Source organism: Lynx rufus, unplaced genomic scaffold (assembly GCF_022079265.1).
Source record: "Lynx rufus isolate CCGP_SWC_20201006 ecotype Redwood Valley unplaced genomic scaffold, mLynRuf1.p SCAF_24, whole genome shotgun sequence".
Classification (NCBI taxonomy): domain Eukaryota; kingdom Metazoa; phylum Chordata; class Mammalia; order Carnivora; family Felidae; genus Lynx; species Lynx rufus.
In genome coordinates, this window is record NW_025814839.1 from 14,057,663 (window position 1) to 14,076,595 (window position 18,933).

At 38.8% G+C, this 18,933-nt stretch overlaps 1 protein-coding gene across 1 annotated transcript in view; it reads right to left on the bottom strand.

The window, feature by feature from the left end:
* SPECC1L (sperm antigen with calponin homology and coiled-coil domains 1 like) overlaps window positions 1–18,933 on the bottom strand; it is a 140,484-nt gene that overhangs the window by 63,444 nt on the left and 58,107 nt on the right. Inside the window, exons 6-8 of the mRNA XM_047088051.1 lie at window positions 9,184–9,257; window positions 7,612–7,787; window positions 3,061–3,224 (exon numbers count right to left, since the gene is read on the bottom strand). Coding sequence (XP_046944007.1) covers window positions 3,061–3,224; window positions 7,612–7,787; window positions 9,184–9,257 — 414 coding nt within the window. The remainder of the gene's footprint in view (window positions 1–3,060; window positions 3,225–7,611; window positions 7,788–9,183; window positions 9,258–18,933) is intronic.

Consider the following 18,933-nt stretch of genomic DNA (forward strand, 5'->3'; position numbering starts at 1 on the left):
AATTCACATAATAGAAAGTAATTTTAAAATGTATAGCTCAATGGTATTTAGTATATTTACAAGATTGTGTAACTATCATCACTTCTACCTAGTTATAAAACATCTTTATTACCCTAAAAGGAACCTCAGTATCTATTAAGCAATCACTTCCCATTGATCTCTACCTGAGCCCCTGCCAACCGCCAAACTGCTTTCTGTCTCTATGGATTTACCTATTCTGCCTATTTCCTATAAATGGAATCTTACAACCTGAAGTCTTTTGTGTCTGGCTGCTTTCACTTAGCATGTTTTCCACATGGTAATATGTATCAGTACTTCTTTTATTCCTCCTTATAGCTGAATAATATTCCATCAGATGGACACACCATATTCTGTTCATCCACTGATTGATTAATGGACATTTGGGTTGTTTCTACATTTTGGCTGTTGTGAAAAGTGCTGCCATGAACACTTGTGTACAACTATCTGAATACTTATGTTAACTTGTTTTGCACATATAATTAAGCAGTGGAACTGCTGAGTCACTTAGATATATTTTATTATAACATTGCTTTTTCTTTTTTTTTTTTAATGTTTATTTATTTTTGAGAGAGAGAGAGAGGGGTGGGGGAGGGCAGAGAGAAAGAGGGAGACACAGATTCTGAAACAGGCTCCAGGCTCTGAGCTGTCAACACAGAGCCCAATGCGGGGCTTGAACTCACAAACTGTGAGATCATGACCTGAGCCGAAGTCAGACGCTCAACCGACTGAGCCACCCAGGCTCCCGCCCCTATAATATTGTTTTTTCAAAAAGATCAGTATAGAAGCAGATTTATCATCTTTTTGCATTAGAGCTCGTTTCATCAATATTTTGAATAACTGCATGACTTTTAGTGTAGACATTCCGTTATTATTTCATTTTAGAAGAATAGATTTTTGTAAGTCTTTCTTTCATCTTAGTCCATCATATTACCCAGAGATAGCCACTAACAAGAGTTCCAAGTGCATCTTTCTGCACTTTTAGTGCAAAAATCTATGTATTTAAAAAACAAAATCACGCTATACAATACTAGTCTGCAACTTACTATAAAGTACTGCAGGCATATTTTAACATCAGTACTTCGAGATTGACCTCATCCTTATTAAAAAATGCACAGTATTCTATTGTACTAATGGGTCATAACTGACTTAATCCTTTAAATGGGCACATAAGCAATTTTCAGGTTTTCCATTTTTTCAAACAACGCTACATTGAAAACTTTGTGTGTATAGCTGTATCTATGTATCTTTATAAACTTGTTCCAGTATTATGTATGAGAACTTCAGGGTCTCTGAATATGGCATTTTAAATTGGAAGATACTGTCCTCCAAAACATCTGTACCAACAGTGTGTGTGAGTATACAAGTGACTTTTGCTCTGATTTTAAGTCAAAGAAAACTGATTTGTGTATAGTCATAGAACATAGATTATAGAAACTCTATTATTAGAGTGAATTAGAATAAAGCCTATCATGAAGTTTAAAGAATTTTTAGAAGAAAATATAAATTTTACGACACATTATATTTAGTTGGGTTTTTTTTGAGATTTTACTTATTTTTTAAATGTCTACTTATTTTGAGAGAGACAGAGAGAGAGAGAGAGAGAGAGAGAGAGAGAAAGAGAGAGCACAAGCACATGTGAGTGAGTGGGAAAGGGGCAGAAAGAGGGAGAGAGAGAATCTCAGGCAGGTTCCATGCTCAGCACAGAGCCTGACATGGGGCTCAATCTCACCTCCTCAAAATCACAACCTGAGCAGATATCAGGAGTTGGACACTTAACTGACTAAGCCACCCAGAAGCCCTAAGATTTTAAGTAATCTCCACACTCAACGTGGCGCTCAAACTCACAATCCTGAGATCAAGAGTCACATGCTCTACTGACTAAGCTGGCCAGGTGTCCCCCATTTAGTTGTTTTTAAAAACTACATCCCTGGGGTGCGTGGGTGACTCAGTCAGTTAAGCATCCAACTCTTCATTTCAGCTCAGGTCATGCTCTCATGGTTTGTGAGATGGAGCTCTGCGTCAGGCTAAGGCTGACAGTGCAGAGCCTGCTTGGGGTTTTCTTTCTCTCTCCTCCCTCTGCCCCTTCCCCTGCTTGTGCTCACTCTCTCTTTCAAAATAAATAAGCAAACATAAAAACTACATCTTTTTCCCTTTCCCAGAGCTGAGGATTAGAGAGATGAAAAGGAGGCAGGCATCTGAAGGTAGGAAGAATGAGCTTCTGGGTACAGAAGAGCCCATGTGACATGGAGCCTGACTTATTTCTGGACTGAAGTCCAGTGAGGCAGGAGTATAGAGAGCAGGGGAAGAGTGATCCAAGTGAGGCAAGAGGAAGGCAGGGTCAGACCACGTAGGCATCTGGGGATCTGTATTTCATTCTAACTATAATAAAGCAGCTAAAGGAGTTTAAGCAAAAAAAAGATCTTTTTGTCATGAAATGAAATGGAGAGAACTGAAATTAGAAGATATGGTGGTTGGTACTAGCAGTTGATTGTGCTGCTAGAGATGGAGAGAAGTAGACAGAACAAAGATGTGTCTGCTAGAGGCTAGACCGACATATGGAGGTGAGAAAGAAAAAGGATTTAAGGAAGGAGGATTTCTGGCTTAATTAACTGGGTAGAACAGTGCTGCCACTTACAAGGGGAAAGACTGAAGCTCAAGGACAAGAGTGTGGTTTTGGACAGAAGATGTGTAGGAGATACCTGAGTGTCAATGTCAAGCAGGCCTTTGGATTTATAGACTTATAGGAATTTAGAGGAAGGGAAAGAGCTGAATTCATACATCCGGAAGATTTTAGGCACAGAGAAGACACTCAAAATCCCAAGACTATCTTAAGACCAGGTCTGAGACCAAGATGTCTGAAGTTGAACAGACCCTAAGTCTCCTGCTAAAGTCACCTGACTGTAAGACTAACTCATTAATACTACATGAAATTTGATGAGGCTTAGAGAGTAGGATGGTAAAGAAAATCAAACCAGGCCAGAGAATTGATGGTAAGTGAATAATGACTGCCTGCCCATGGCATAGGGTATAAGAAATTACCTTGTGATGCACTGTCGAAGGATTTGATGAGGGTTTTTACCGTTGGGGTTGGCTCAGAGGAAGTTGAGGACCTTCTACTCAGTCCCATCCCTTGCCTTAAGGCTGCCAAATCTCTCTCAACAGCATTCATGTAGTTGTACACCCGGCCTCGCTCTTCCTCTTGCCTGAAAACAATATTGAAATCAGGGAGTTTTTACACATATACTAGCAAATACACATTTTCCCCTCCCTACTGAAAAGCACTAAAAAGTATCAGTTTTTAAAAAGACATTATCAATAGAGCTGAGTAAATTACCTAGTCTAATATTCTCATTTGCTTGGTAAATTCCAGGAAATGATATTAAAATTTTTATATCAGGTTATACTAAATAGGTTAAGTAACCATCAGAATCCATTTTCATCTGAGTAAGTGTAAGGTGAGGACATCAGTAATCAATTAGCACTAAAATGGGAAGTGGACTGGCCAAATATCTTGACTCAGAACTGGGGATTTCAAGGTTATGTCCTGCTTTGAAGAGTCTGGGAATTCACCAGTACACATGGATTATCTGTACTAGCAGGATCTAATATGCCATGCATAGACATGGAAATACAAAGAAATGAAATCAAAGCTCATATTCTTTAAAACAAACAAAATCTGCTACAGTCTCCAAATAGATTTCTACAAAGGAAAAAAAAAAAAAAAAAAAAAGCCTGGGCCCATATTAGTAACATGAGTCTCTGAGATGCTCAGTGTGATGGATCATGAGTCACTGAAAAAAATCAATTACACTTTATTTCTGGCCAGCTCTAATTCACTGAGCTGACAAAAGTTTTCATCTGTAATGAGATTCAGTTGCAGAGTTTGTGCATGTCATAAAACTATCAAGTAAGATTATAGGTGGACAAAAACAAAGTCAGACCTTAGGAAATTTTGGTAGCCACTTGGCTCTTCTGACAGTTTTTTTCCTCCAGATGTACCACAGGGTCTCATGCTCAGAAGGTTTAACAAAGAATCTGTAACAGTGATTATCAAACTTTTTGGTCTTGGAGCCCCTTTTCACTCTTAAAAATTACTGAGGATCCCAAAGAGCTTTTCTTTATGTGGCTTATATCTATTGACATTTATCGTAATGGAAATTTAAACTAAGACATATTTAAAATATTTAACGAACTAAAAATAAAAATAAGCCCAGGACTTATCAATATGACATATTTTTATGAAAAACAACTCTTTTCTAAAACCAAAAAAAAAAAAAAGGAAAAGGAAGAAGAACAGCAGTGTTTTTATACTTCTCCATATCTCTTTGATAGCTGACTTAATAGAAGACTGCTAGGGGCACCTGCTAGGGGCACCTGGGTGGCTCAGTGAGTTAAACATCCAACTCTTGATTTTGGCTCAGGTCATGGTCTCAGTCTCACAGTCATGGGATTGAGCCCTGTGCTGGGTGCCGTGCTGACAGTGTGGAGCCTGCTGGGATTCTCTCCTTCCCCATCTCTGCCCTTCCCCACCTGCTTACGCACATGTTCTCTCTCTCAAAAAATAAACTTAAAACAAAATAGAAGACTGCTAGATTCTCATTTCTTCTCTATTCAGTCTATTGCAAAATAAAAAAGAACAAGCCTCACAGATAGTAGTAGCTGGAAAAGATTGTTTTAATGATATTAAAATAGATAACTGTGGCTTTTTAGACAACTGAGACTTTTTCCTTGATACTATACCAAAATGTAGTAAGTGGTGGCTACTTAAAAGTTAGGTGCAATGTGGAATTTGAAACCATGTGAATAAACTTTTCCTATTCTGTCCATTAAAAATCTCCTAGCCTAATGTGGAGAAAGAGGAACCTTTTGCATTGCTGGTGGGAATGCAAACTGGTGCAGCCACTCTGGAAAACAGTATGAAGGTTCCTCAAAAAATTAAAAATAGAACTACCCTATGACCCAGCAATTGTACTACTAGGTATTTATCCAAAGGACACAGGTGCACCCCAATGTTTATAGCAGCACTATCGACAACAGCCAAAGTATGGAAAAAGCCCAAATGTCCATTGACAGATGAATGGATAAACAATGGATATATATGTGTGTGTGTGTGTGTGTGTGTGTGTATACACAACATATATATACATGTGTATATATATACACACACGTATATACATACATACATACATACATGGAGTATTACTTGGCGATCAAAAAGAATGAAATCTTGCTATTTGCAACAATGTGGATGGAACTAGAGTGTATCATGCTAAGAGAAATTTGCTAGTCAGAGAAAGACAAATACCGTATGACTTCACTCATATGTGGAATTTAAGATACAAAACAGATGAACATAAGGGAAGGGAAGCAAAAATAATATAAAAACAGGGAGGGGGGACAAAACATAAAAGACTCTTAAATATAGAGAACAAACTGAGGGTTGCTGGGGGGTTGTGGGTGGTGGGATGGACTAAATGGGCAAGGGGCTTTAAGGAGGATACTTGTTGCGATGAGCACTGGATGTTATATGTAGGGGATGAATCCCTGGATTCTACTCCTGAAATCATTATTGCACTATATTTTAACTAACTTGGATGTAAATTGAAAAATAATAAATATAAATAAAAATTTAAAAAAATAAAAATCTCCTAGTCTACCTGACATTTTAAATAGATTTTTACCCATATGTGACTGTGTAAGATCATGCATTGGTCATACTCAGTGTTCACTGAGTTACCTGAATTTTCCAAATGTTGACATCTGTCATCACAGGATTTATTTTTTAAAAGTCACATTTGTTTATATCCCCAGTGATCTCATCAGGAAACTCTTTAAATATGGGAAGCTGCCAACCTTGCGACGGTGGATACAAGTTTCCCCAAATCCTAACATTCACTTGAAAGCCCACATTTTAGCACTGGCAACAAATATGACCAGCTGTTTTCCTTGAAATGACATGGACAATCTCTCTTAATTCGTCTTCAAGAAATATCCACCAAATCGGAATACCCATAGTTTGCCAGTCAGAAAAAAACTCAAATTAAAACAATCACAGAAAGCTTTCCTGGAGACAATCTTGTACTTGGGTATATAGCAGACAGAATGCCAAGTGCTTTATGTATACTTCCCATTCATCACATGGAATGTTACAAAGAATATACTCAAGGACCAAAAGTTAGTAAAATTATTACATCAAAGACATCTTTTTTTTTTTTTTTAATTTTTTTTTTTTCAATGTTTATTTTTTTGGGGACAGAGAGAGACAGAGCATGAACGGGGGAGGGGCAGAGAGAGAGGGAGACACAGAATCAGAAACAGGCTCCAGGCTCTGAGCCATCAGCCCAGAGCCCGACGCGGGGCTCAAACTCACGGACCGCGAGATCGTGACCTGGCTGAAGTCGGACGCTTAACCGACTGCGCCACCCAGGCGCCCCAACCATCCATTTAATAGTATACAGAAAGAAGGTAAAGTAATAGGAGTTTTACACCAATAGAGAAACAATACTCTTCCACCTCATTCTATGTTCTGCTTAAGGAAGCCAAAGAAAAATGGTTTAGTAATACTTTTCTCTGGGTCATACACTAGAGCTAGGCAACAATAAGACAAGATAGCTTTTCAATGATATCCTGTTAAATATTTTTCTATATTTTTTCCTCTATCTACTTAAGTAATGCATAATCAAATTCTTTTTTTTTTCTTTCAGTAAACTCTATGCTCAAAGTAGGGTTCAAACTCACGACCCTGAGATCAAGAATCACATGCTCTACTGATTCAGCCAGCCATTATCAAAATCTTAGTAATATCCTCAAACATAAAAACTACTGCCCCCCTCCTCCACTCATTAGATGGAGTTTCACTGAGGAACTCAGAGCATATCACAAATGTCATCTCATCTAATACTTTACATGGGTTTCCAATGACCTCTATGTTAGGTGGGAAAAAACACTACTATAGAGATCCAGATGGTTATAAACATTACAACAAGTGAAAACTCCTCAAGCTGAGTGATGGAGAGAAACTCACTTTGCATTCTTTATTTGGATCTCTAACAATATTAAAGTATACTCATCATTGCCCTGAGCACTGTATAGACAGATCTCCTTTAAACCTTACAGCAATACTGTAAAGCAGGCAGTACTGTCTCCATTTTAAAGATGAGCAAACTGAGGCTTGGGGAAGTTAAGTGGCCTGACCAAGAACACACAGCCAGTAAGAGGCAGAACTGGACAGAAGCCAAGCCTGTCTGCCTCCAGAGTATACATCCTTAATCAGAGGCTACTAATCTAAAGAAAAGTAACAGTACTGGAGTGTGTGGATACAGGAAAGGAGAGACCATAAGGTACCATTCTGGCCCCTTCAGAGTTATTGATTACAGACACTGCCAACAGCTCTGAAAGATCCATATAGGCTGTGCTATTTTACAGGTGTCATAAAACGAGGCCAGGAAAGCTGAGTAACTCCCACTAGCATCCATACTCAGTCACACTAGTGTCAACCCCCACATTCTTTCCGTAATACCACATCACAAAATTGGGATTTAAGTGTTCTCTATTAAAACATAAGCGCACAATTGGCTTCTTAAAACATACTTGCGTGACTTTATTTCCTCCAATTCTTTTGTGAGTTTCTCATTTTTTTCTTGAGCCTCATGTAACCGGCGCTTCAGATCACCAATCTCCTCTTGGGCTTCAGATTTAATGTCATTTGCAATGACCACAGCAGTCTGGAGATCAGCTTGAAACTGTCGCCATTCTGCAGATTCTTCCTACATTAAAAAACTAAATTTTTATTTCCAAAAGAAAGTAATAAAAACTTATAAAAACAATAAAATGTATTTATGATTCAGACTGTAATGCACTGTCCTAAATGATGATTAATTTCTTTTAAATCCCAGAGAATTGCTATTACCATTTCTAACAGGCAACAGGTAATACAATTAATAGTAGTAAACTTATTCTTAATGAGGAAAAGGTTTTCTAGTTGATCTGTCTGCTAAGGCATCAAGCACGAGTGCTCAATCAGTATGAATGATAATAATGTCAAGCCTCCCTTCCTTATGCAAGTTTCTAAGTCTTATGAAAATAAACACATTATTTAAAATTTATATAGCATTTTACCTCTGAAAAGCTGAAGAAGGTAGATAAGTGGTGTGTGAACCATACTGAAAGATTTTACATGAAAAACTATAAATATCCTGACATCAAAAACAGGAAAAAAAAAATCAAAAGTAAAGGAAAAGGAAGAGGAAGCCAGAAGAAAAACACAAAACTCAAACTAGGCAGACAAAATCATACAAAAAGAGGAGCTAAGGAACTGTATGATCTGCTGCTTCCCACAGTCATGGAGGATGCGGGTGTGGCTGGGTGGGCAACCCGGCCCCCCCCGCCCCCCGCCCCAGGGCGTCTCCTCCACCAGAGCCACAGCTGTCCACTTCCAGGCCCAGCATCCATCACCCCAAAGCAATTTTCTGACACCATGAATATAGCCTAAGTAACTGAGGCAGGACCCAAACTATGAGATGAGCTTCCCCAATCTGCATCAGAGTGGCACTGCTATTGGCAAGCTGATCAAATCCACAGAAGACAGAAAACCCAAATGGAAACAGCTTGGCTTGGGACACTTTCTAATCAAGAGCTTATAAACTTTCTTTCCAAAATATAACACTTGCTTTCTAAATCCATCTTTTAAAAATTACCACTCATAAATTACTAGTAGATTCTTCTATCCAGAATCTAGCACTGATCCCAACTTGAAATGATGCCATTTACTTTCTGCCCAAAGCCCAGTAGGATCAGTATTTTAACCGTATCTGAAGCTTAAGATGAATGCTAACACAGTCACAGGCTACATGGCACTCAACTTTCAGAAACCTAGGTTTTCTTTTTTTTTTTTTTTTAATTTTTTTTTTTTCAACGTTTATTTATTTTTGGGACAGAGAGAGACAGAGCATGAACGGGGGAGGGGCAGAGAGAGAGGGAGACACAGAATCGGAAACAGGCTCCAGGCTCCGAGCCATCAGCCCAGAGCCTGACGCGGGGCTCGAACTCCCGGACCGCGAGATCGTGACCTGGCTGAAGTCGGACGCTTAACCGACTGTGCCACCCAGGCGCCCCCAGAAACCTAGGTTTTCTAATGAGATAATACATGAAGATTTATCCTACCCGAAGTCTCCTGTGGAGTGTCTTGATTTCTCTTTCCATGTCATGTTTTTGGTCCTGGAGTTTTTTAACCGTATCTGAAAAGAGCACAGAAGTTTAAATATTTATTCTTTAAGCTGTGTTCAAAAGGAATAATATAAAGGGAGGAGGAATTTAAATATAACATTAAAAAAAAGTCATCCTGCCCAAAGACTTTATTTTTAATACAAAACTTTAAAAGAAAAAAAGAATGTTCAATCCAAGTATTAACCAATATTACTTTCTATGGAAAATACCAAATTTAAATCACAATTTCTGGATTGCTTCCTTCCTCAGTGTCTAAATTCTGAAACAAAAAGTTAAGTAAAATCAATTGTTAGAAACACGCACATTGTTGGCTCATAACCAATCAAAATAACACTGACTACTATTAAAGTGTGAATTTTGGGGCGCCTGGGTGGCGCAGTCAGTTAAGCGTCCGACTTCAGCCAGGTCACGATCTCACGGTCCGGGAGTTCGAGCTCCGCGTCAGGCTCTGGGCTGATGGCTCAGAGCCTGGAGCCTGTTTCCGATTCTGTGTTTCCCTCTCTCTCTGCCCCTCCCCCATTCATGCTCTGTCTCTCTCTGTCCCAAAAATAAATAAACGTTGAAAAAAAAAATTTTTTTTTAAATAAAGTGTGAATTTTTAATCAAAAGGGTTATTAAACTAAACTCTTTATGAAAGCATAACTTACTTTACACACTGGAAGAAATTCTAAGAAAGTGGTGAATTAGAAAAATGTTTACAGATTTCATTAATTATCTATATAATACCCTGGAGAGCTGCTATTTACATGAATTCTATGGAAAGTCTTTTTATAAAATAAGTGGTATATTCATAAAGTAAATTAATACTCCTCAAATTAGTTCTTGCATAATATAAATTTTCTTCATATAATTCCACATTCACTGTAAACATTTAATTAGTACCGCTAATATGCAAAGTACCATTCTAGATACAGTGGGAATGCAAATGTGAAGGCACAGTCAAGACTGGTGCCCCTGGAACGAGAAATGTATGGGAAGTCACATTCTATTTGGAGGTTCTGCTCAAAAATCCATGCTTAAGAGGAAATGTCTTAGGAGGTGCCACACTGGTAAATGCCACCAAGTAAGTCTATCACAGTTGGTTACTTTGATAGCTCAGCACTTTCTCTTGGCTTAAGCACCAGAAAAAGCACTGATATCTAGAGACAAATACTCTAACTTTACCAGTTGTCCCCCACTGCAGGAGAATCCTATCCTTTCTGTGTTCCAACTGTTCGACTGTTAGTGCCAACACTATTAAATTTCTTTACACATCTGTCTTGACCACTAGACTGGAAACACTTCAAAGTCAGAAGCTATGTGGTAACTTCACAGTCCCAACACCTGGCACATGGTAGAACTGTAAACGGAATAAATGTCGAAACATGCAAGCTAATGGAAGGAGAAAGAGAAAGCAATACTAAAATCATAACCTATGGAGTTTTAAAAAATACTCCACTAACAGGACTGAACTTTCTTTTTTAATTTTTTTATTTTATTTTAGAGAGAAAGGGTGCATAAGCAGAGGAGAGGGGCAGAGGGGGGAGAGAGGGAGAGAGAGAGAGAGAGGGAGGGAGGGAGGGAGGGAGAGAGAGAGAGAGAGGGAGGGAGGGAGGGAGGGAGGGAGAGAGAGAGAGAGAGAGAGAGAGAGAATGCATCTTAAGAGGTCTCCTTGCTCAGCACAGAGCCCGATGGAGAGCTTGATCCCATGACCCAGGAAACCATGATCTGAACTGAAATCAAGAGTCAGATCCTCAATTAACTGAGCCACCCAGGCGCCCCTGAACTCTTTATTATCAGGGACATCATCACTATAGACATTGGTGTTTTTGGTAAAAATTCTCTCCTATTCATTACACTTTGTAGTAGGAACCTAGGCATAGTGAACACCTGCATGCAGTGTCACAGGTAATCAAAAAATCTTTCTTAAGGGGCACCTGGCTGGCTCAGTCAGTAGAGCATGCGACTCTTGATCTCAGGGTTGTAGGTTCAAGCCCCACATTGGGTGTAGAGATTACTCAAAATTAAAATCTTAATTTTTTTTTCAACATTTATTTATTTTTGGGACAGAGAGAGACAGAGCATGAATGGGGGAGGGGCAGAGAGAGAGGGAGACACAGAATCGGAAACAGGCTCCAGGCTCTGAGCCATCAGCCCAGAGCCTGACGCGGAGCTCGAACTCCCGGACCGCGAGATCGTGACCTGGCTGAAGTCGGACGCTTAACTGACTGCGCCACCCAGGCGCCCCTCAAAATTAAAATCTTAAAAAAAAATCTCGGAGTGCCTGGGTGGGCTCAGTCAGTTAAGTGTCCAACTCTTGGTTTTGGCTCAGGTCATGATCTTGTAGTTCATGGGTTCGAGCCCCAACGCAGGTTCCCCATTGTCAGCACACAGCCTGCTTGGGATTATCTCCCTCTCCCTCTCTCTGCCCCTCCCCCACTCGTGCATGCTCTCTCTCTAAATAAATAAACTCAAAAAAAAAAAAAACAACCAAGAGAATAAAAAAATCTATCAATCAATTAATCAATCTTGGGGCACTTGGTTGGCTCAGCCAGTTAAAGTATGTGACTTCTGATCTCAAAGTTGTAGGTTCAAGCCCCATGCTGGGTGTAAAATCTTAGAAAAAAAACTTCCTTAAGCCAACAAATTATTAGCCTTTTTTTTTTTAACGTTTATTTATTTTTGAGAGTAAGTGTGTGCGCAGGCAGGGACAGAGAGTGGGGAGGAGCAGAAAGAGAGGGGGACAAAGGATCTGAAGTGAGTTCCCATGCTGACAGCAGCAATCCTGATGAGGGGCTTGAACTCACAAGCCCACAAGATCATGACCGGAGCCAAAGTTGGACATTCAACCAACTGAGCCACCCAGGTGCCCCACAAATTATTAGTTTTTAATCAACACACAAAAGTAGGGGTGTGCTGATGATGTCTTTTCTTAGACTGCTTATCTTCCCCTCCCAGTTCCATCAGAAACCTGCTCTGTTGTAACCTGTGTGACATGATACCTTTAATTCAGCATTGATACATTTGTGTTCAGATATTTTTAAATGACATGAATTCACTTCAGTAACAACATAAAAGCCTAGAATATTTATAACAATTATATGTGTAATATTATAAATATGTAATGATGATAAATTTTCTAAAGCTGGAAAAAAAAATAAATGAGTAAAACATGGGGGGGAAAACTGGCCAATTTTGGTAGCCAGTAGTTAACTCCCTCCCATTCATCGCCACAAAATTCTTCAACCAATTTCGGGCCTTTGAAATAAAAACTGTTCAAAATTTACATCAATTCAACAAATACCTCATAAGTACGTACTTTGTGCCAGGCTTTTTTCTAGATGCTTAAGATACAAGGGAAAGGGAAAAAAGATATAGTCCTTACCCTCCTAGGGACAGAAAAGAGGATGTTTTTATAATGAAAAGGATTAAACTTTAAAAGTCTGTCTCTGTATATGCTGCCTCAGACCTCATTTAACCTGGAAACCGGGTCAAAAGGGCTATTCAATTTGGTTAAGGGCAAAGTGGACACCGATGAGTGAGTCCAATACCCTGATCCATATCTCCAGAAGCAAGGATAACTCTGGAACCAGCATGGGACCTCAGCTCCCTATTACCTATATGTAGACAAATTCAAGGTCTTGGTGATATAATCAGACACAGATAAGAAGGACAGAAACTGAAATATTTCTAGTGTTGAAAACACTAGGAGTTATATTTTTCATTTACACTATATTTAAATGCAAAACATAATTAAAATAGGCAAGCGAACAAAAAAATGTGAATTTCTCCTCCTCTGCTAAAAACCATTTTCTTTTTCTTCTGGTCACAAAGGACATATATACCTATCTTTATATATAATTCACACAAGACAAATGACAGCAAATCTTAGTACTGTTCAATTTAACATCTGGTGTGTCTTTGTTCTCAAGTGACATGTGAAGCCACCTGGCCATCTTAGACTGATCATGAAACGTCAAATTTCATTCATTTATTTTGTTCTTATCCTTCTCTCTTTACCCGCCACATAATCACTACTCTTAAAAGGACATTCTTACACACTCAGCACTATGTATTTATTATTGTCATGTCTTATTAATGCTTTTAAATAGAAAGGAAGCTGGCAGCCAATGGAGATATTTAGGCAGAATGAAGTACACTACAAGTGTCTCTAGGGAATTTGATTTAAACTTCATGAATCAACTGTATTTTCACTTTGTAACATAAAGTATTAAAAATGACAACAGGCTTTTCCTCCTTGGAAACAGAGGAATGTGTACTTATGCTCTTGTTTGGAAGACTATCTTAGCAAAATTGCCATCTGGCCCAATTAATGGTTACACGAAAGGATACTGTTAGTCTTCAACTCTGGGGCCTGTAAAAGCAGTTTCCTTCCTCTTCCAAGTTCTTCTACAATGAGGGACACTGCCATCTACTGTCTTCAACTCAAAAGCAACATTAAATTCTACCAAAGAACAGAAGTACTACTATGATCTCATTTTTAATTACAAGTTACAACTCAATTTTACAATGTTATTTTTATTCTAGAAATCAAGTAAATTGCTATTCTCACTGTAATTAGACCAACTTTGCTCTGAACAATTCTGGGCACTGCTCTGCCCATTTAATAATGGGGTTCATAATCTTTTCACCACCAAGAACTCTCACCCCTGACAAACAAGGAACAATCAACCAGGCCTTCGTTCCGGCTCCAGTTATATACCCATCACGCATGCTGATGTTACTGGGCAACTACCATGGGCACAGGCTCAACCTGTGACTCCTGGGGGTAGAAAATAACGAAAGTTCACAAGCAAACTTTCCTGCCCTCCAAATCCATGAAACTCCTCAGAATACTGATATCCCAGTACCATCAGACCCTTACATCCTATCAAGCACCTCCACCTAACATCAGGGGCAATTACTAGAGGGAGAGAAATGACAAGAGTAAAATACCAGTTAAAATACCATGCCTTAGGGGCAGAGGGGAGAGGCAGGCAGTACATCCAGCCACCAGGCCACACCTTTATCCCCAAACCACAATTCCTGATGCTTTGAAAGAGGACACAGATGAGTTTCAAATAAACCATTTACTACTATATTTTTTTTTATTTTTTATTCATTTTTATCACCCCTTCCCTCCAAAAAAGTAGATACAACTTTTTCCCTTCGACTCTAAAGGGAATGCATGCTCACAATAAACAGTCTGGAAAACTGAAAAGCGTTGTAAAAATAAAATTACTCATTATTTGCATTTGGCATATATCCTTCCAGACTTCATACGTGAACTTTTTTCTTAAAAGTGAGATAATACTAATTATACTTCTTCATAAGCCTTTCTACTTAGCAGTAGATAGATAATGGACAACTATCAATCAATTCAGATCTACAGCACTATCTGATGGCTGTTAGTATTCCATCAGTTGGACATATGTTTTAGTAATCTCCTACTGACAAACAGAATGGTTCCACAATTTTTGTCATAAACACGATGAGTATCTTTACACAATTGTTCAGATATTTCTTGCAGACACATTTCTAGAACTGTAAGAAGTAATGAAGGACAACTCGGAACTATTGACAGGATCCAAGTCAATCCGTTAGAAGGATCCAGCTCAAGAATGCAGAAAATTTTTTTGAGAAGTCACCAAGTTATAAAATTTATTGTATAGAATACAGTGTATCAGTATTTCTTAAGGAAATCATCATGCCTGGTCACCATTTCAATGTAATGCTGTATTTAAAACTTGTATGTTTTTTAATTACAGAAATAATACACACAGCTCATATTCTACTGTCCCATTATCTGCTTTATTCCATCTATGGCTGTACACATAGACCTGTCTAATTTATCCTCACTGATGAAACGGCAGCCAGTGGGGATGCACTGTGCTCACAGGTTATTAACTAGATCTCAACTTCCAAGTTTTTGTGGTAACCAGTAATTCTGCAACATACATATCTAAGCTTATATCTGCAAACTAGTAAGAATGTTTCTAAACATTGTTGCTAAAGTACTGTTGTACTTTAAATTCTGATCAATACCCTGAAAAGGCTGCAGCAATCTATACTCCTTCCGACAATACACAAGAGGTCCCTTTTCTCCTCTCCTACACACTATCAACTTTTTTCACTTTTCACACCTGCCAAGTGAAAACTGGCATCTTGTTTTAGAGTTTATTAGTGAAGTCAAGCATCTTTTCGCACCTTTTCTGCCTTACCTATTCATACACTCTTTTTGGCTAATGGATTATCCTAATGTCATTGATATATGTCAATATATATATATTGATACATATAAGATTCTCCTTATATATTTTATATGTGCTACAAATATTTCTCTCAAAGTCCTTTATTTATGGTACTTTTATTTTGCTGAACTGAAAATTCCAGTAATACATAGTCAAATAGGAAACTTTCCTTTATGGCTTCCCACTAGTGTTGAAAAAAGCTTTCCCATCAAGAATTATACAACTCTCCTCCATTTCCTTCTGCTACTTCTCTAATCTCAAGCCATGTTTACTCACCATAGTCAATAGTGTTCCATGTAAAAGCGCAAAACCTGTGTTGCTAGATGTCAGGCCCTAGCCCCCAATCTCAGGAAATACAGAGGGCAGGAAAGGAGCTATACATAAATGCAAGCACACAGCAAGCATTACTACACAAATACAAAGTGGTCAAAAAAGTCACTGTAACTGATGGGCACATCACTTGAGCCATACCTGAGATCTCGTTCATGCCACTACCCTCAACACCACTCAGCTTTGGTTTGCTGGACTAGCAGTGAAGTCATTAACTTAATTTATTCAGGCTCAGTTGAGTTGCTTCTTTCTGCTGTTTCTCTTTTAAGAAACTAAATGTCCAGTAAGTCCTGGTTGGCCTTTCTTACAAAGGACAAGGATAATTAATATCAGTGACTTCCACACGTCTCTCAATAATTGTAGAAGTCACTGTTCTAACTGCAGGCCTCTCCCCTCAACACAATGACTGGATTAAGGCTCCACTGATGATATATGCCTACAGGGGGCCCTCTTCGGGAGGCAGAAGCGGGTGGCTTCAACCAAGGAAACAGGGGTGTGTGTGTGTGTGTGTGTGTGTGTGTGTGTGTGTGTGTGTCCCCATTTCACTGCTGGGCCAAACTGCCTCTCCCTATGTGTGGTCTTCATTTCAAGACAACATGGCAGCCTGCTGTTACTTCAGGCAGGGCTTTACTTCTCTTTCTGATACCGAAGTTATGGCAGGAGCCCCTGGCACCATGTTCCCCACCTTATTTAGAAAAAGAATTCGAGGAGCGCCTAGGTGGCTCAATCAGTTGAGCATGTGAAACATGACTTCGGCTCAGGTCATGATTCCAGGGTTGTGGGATCGAGCCATGCGTCAGGCTCCGTGCTAAGCGTGGAGCCTGCTTAAGATTCTCTCTCCCTTTGCCCTTCCCAACTCAAGCTCTCTCTCGTAATAAATAAATAAATAAATAAATAAATAAATAAATAAATAAATAAATAAATAAATTTGAGCCTGGGGCAAACACCACAGCCAGCACTCTACAATGGAGAGGGTGGTACAAATGCTGACAATCTTTTATACCACAGCCTGAAATTGCTGCTCGTCCCAGACCCTATGACCCCTGAGGAAGAGGTTTTAGTACCCCACCCCCAAAGTTTGGCTAGGAACATCAATACTCAGAGTTTCAGTGTTCTCCTGGACTGTAGGTTTGTTGTTTTTTTTTTTTTCTGTTCTGTTTGATTTCTCCATAACTCCAATTCTATCTGCTTTATATATTCCAGAAGTTAGTCAAAATTGTTGATCTACTGATGAGACCCCTCACCTATTTTCTATCTTTGGTTTAGTTTCATTGTAAACTTTTTTTACTTTTTAAAAAATGTTTTTATTATTGAGAAAGAGAGAGAGACAGACACAAGCAGGGGAGGGACAAAGAGAAACAGAATCTGAAGCAGGCTCCAGGCTCCGAGCTGGCAGCACAGAGCCTGACACAGGGCTTGAACTTGAGAACCGCGAGATCATGACCTGAGCTGAAGTCAGATGCTCAACCGACTGAGCCACCCAGGCACCCACAGATTCATTGTAATTTTTGTATTACATGGCAGGACCATGTTACTAGGATTTTGGGAGGGAGAGGAAGTATATGTGTGGCCTCAGGCCATCATCTTGCATCAGAAGTCTTAACAGTATTTATTTACTGAGTGAATTTTATATCAGATCTTTCTAATCTGGATGCTAAATCCAAATAGTACTAAAAGGTACTGCAGGCCAAATCTAATCAGTATGGCACTGATGTTATCTGGAAAGCCATCTGGGACTCCAACTACATGTTATGCCCTATGATACTGTCCCATACTCACTGATGCTGTACTCCTTTTTTTCAATCTTTTTTTTTCTCTGTCCTGCAGATTGGATAGTGACTACTGACTGATCTTCAAGTTCACTGGCTCTTTTATGTTTTTAATTTGCTGTTTAAATGATTTAGTGGGCTGCCTAGATGGTTCAGTAAGTTAGGCATCTGACTCTTGGTTTCAGCTCAGGTCATGATCTGACACACATGACTCAGGTCATGATCTGGCACAAGTCATGACTTCGTGAGTTCGAGACTTGTGTTGGGCTCTACGCTGGCAGCACAGAGCCTGCTTGGGATTCTCTCTCCCTCCCTCTCTCCTTCTCTACTTGCGCTGTCTCTGTGTCTCTCAAAATAAATAAACTTAAAAACTATTTTAATGATTTAGTAAACTTTTTAAATTAGCTGTTAAATTTCTCAGTTCTATAATACATATTAGGTTCTTTTTAAACAGTTTTTATTTCTCTCCTGAGATTTGCAATTTGTTCATTCATTACTGGCAGATTTTCCTCAACACCCTGAGTGCAGTTACAACAGCTGCTTTAAAATCCTCGCCACTAATTCCAAAGTCAGGATCATTTGGGGGTCGATGTGACTACTAATGGGTACAGTTTCTTTTTAGGGTGATGAAAAAGTTCTAAAACTGAGTATGGTAATGGTTGCTAAAATATTCCACAAATGAAAAGCTCAATTTCTCAGGGACCTGGGCTGGCTCAGTTGGTGGGGCATACGACTCTTGATCTAGGGGTTGTAAATTCAAGCCTCATTTGAGTGTAGAGATTAAAAACAAAATCTTAAAAAGAAAATCTCAATTTCTCAATTAACAGCATTCCTTGTTATCAAGTGCCCTATACCAAGTGATGACTTAGCATCAATACCAAGTGCTAGAATTCACTAAGAAATAAATTAACTCCTATCAGAATACAGGATCATGGTTCCTAAGAAAACTGTTGAAAGTCATTTTGAGGACAGGTGAGAAAATCTGAATGTGAGCTATTAGATGGATACTAAGGAATTATGCCAAATTTAGTAGATATGATTATAAGGAAAACAGGAGTTGCATGACACCAAAATATTAAGTGTCTCATGGAGTCTACAACTTACTACAACTTACTACTCAAACACACACATATACAGATACACACATGGAAGGAGAATATTATAAAACATTAATGACTGTCAAATCTAGGCAGTGGGTGCTATCTCTACCATGTTTGCAGTATTTATGTATATTTGAAATTTTCATTTTAAAAAAATTGGGGGGAGAAGATACCAGGCTAAAAAAAAGTTATTCAGGATTTTCAGCCACTTCATAATAAAAATCCACATAAAGTTTATATAATTTTTATTTTGTCAAT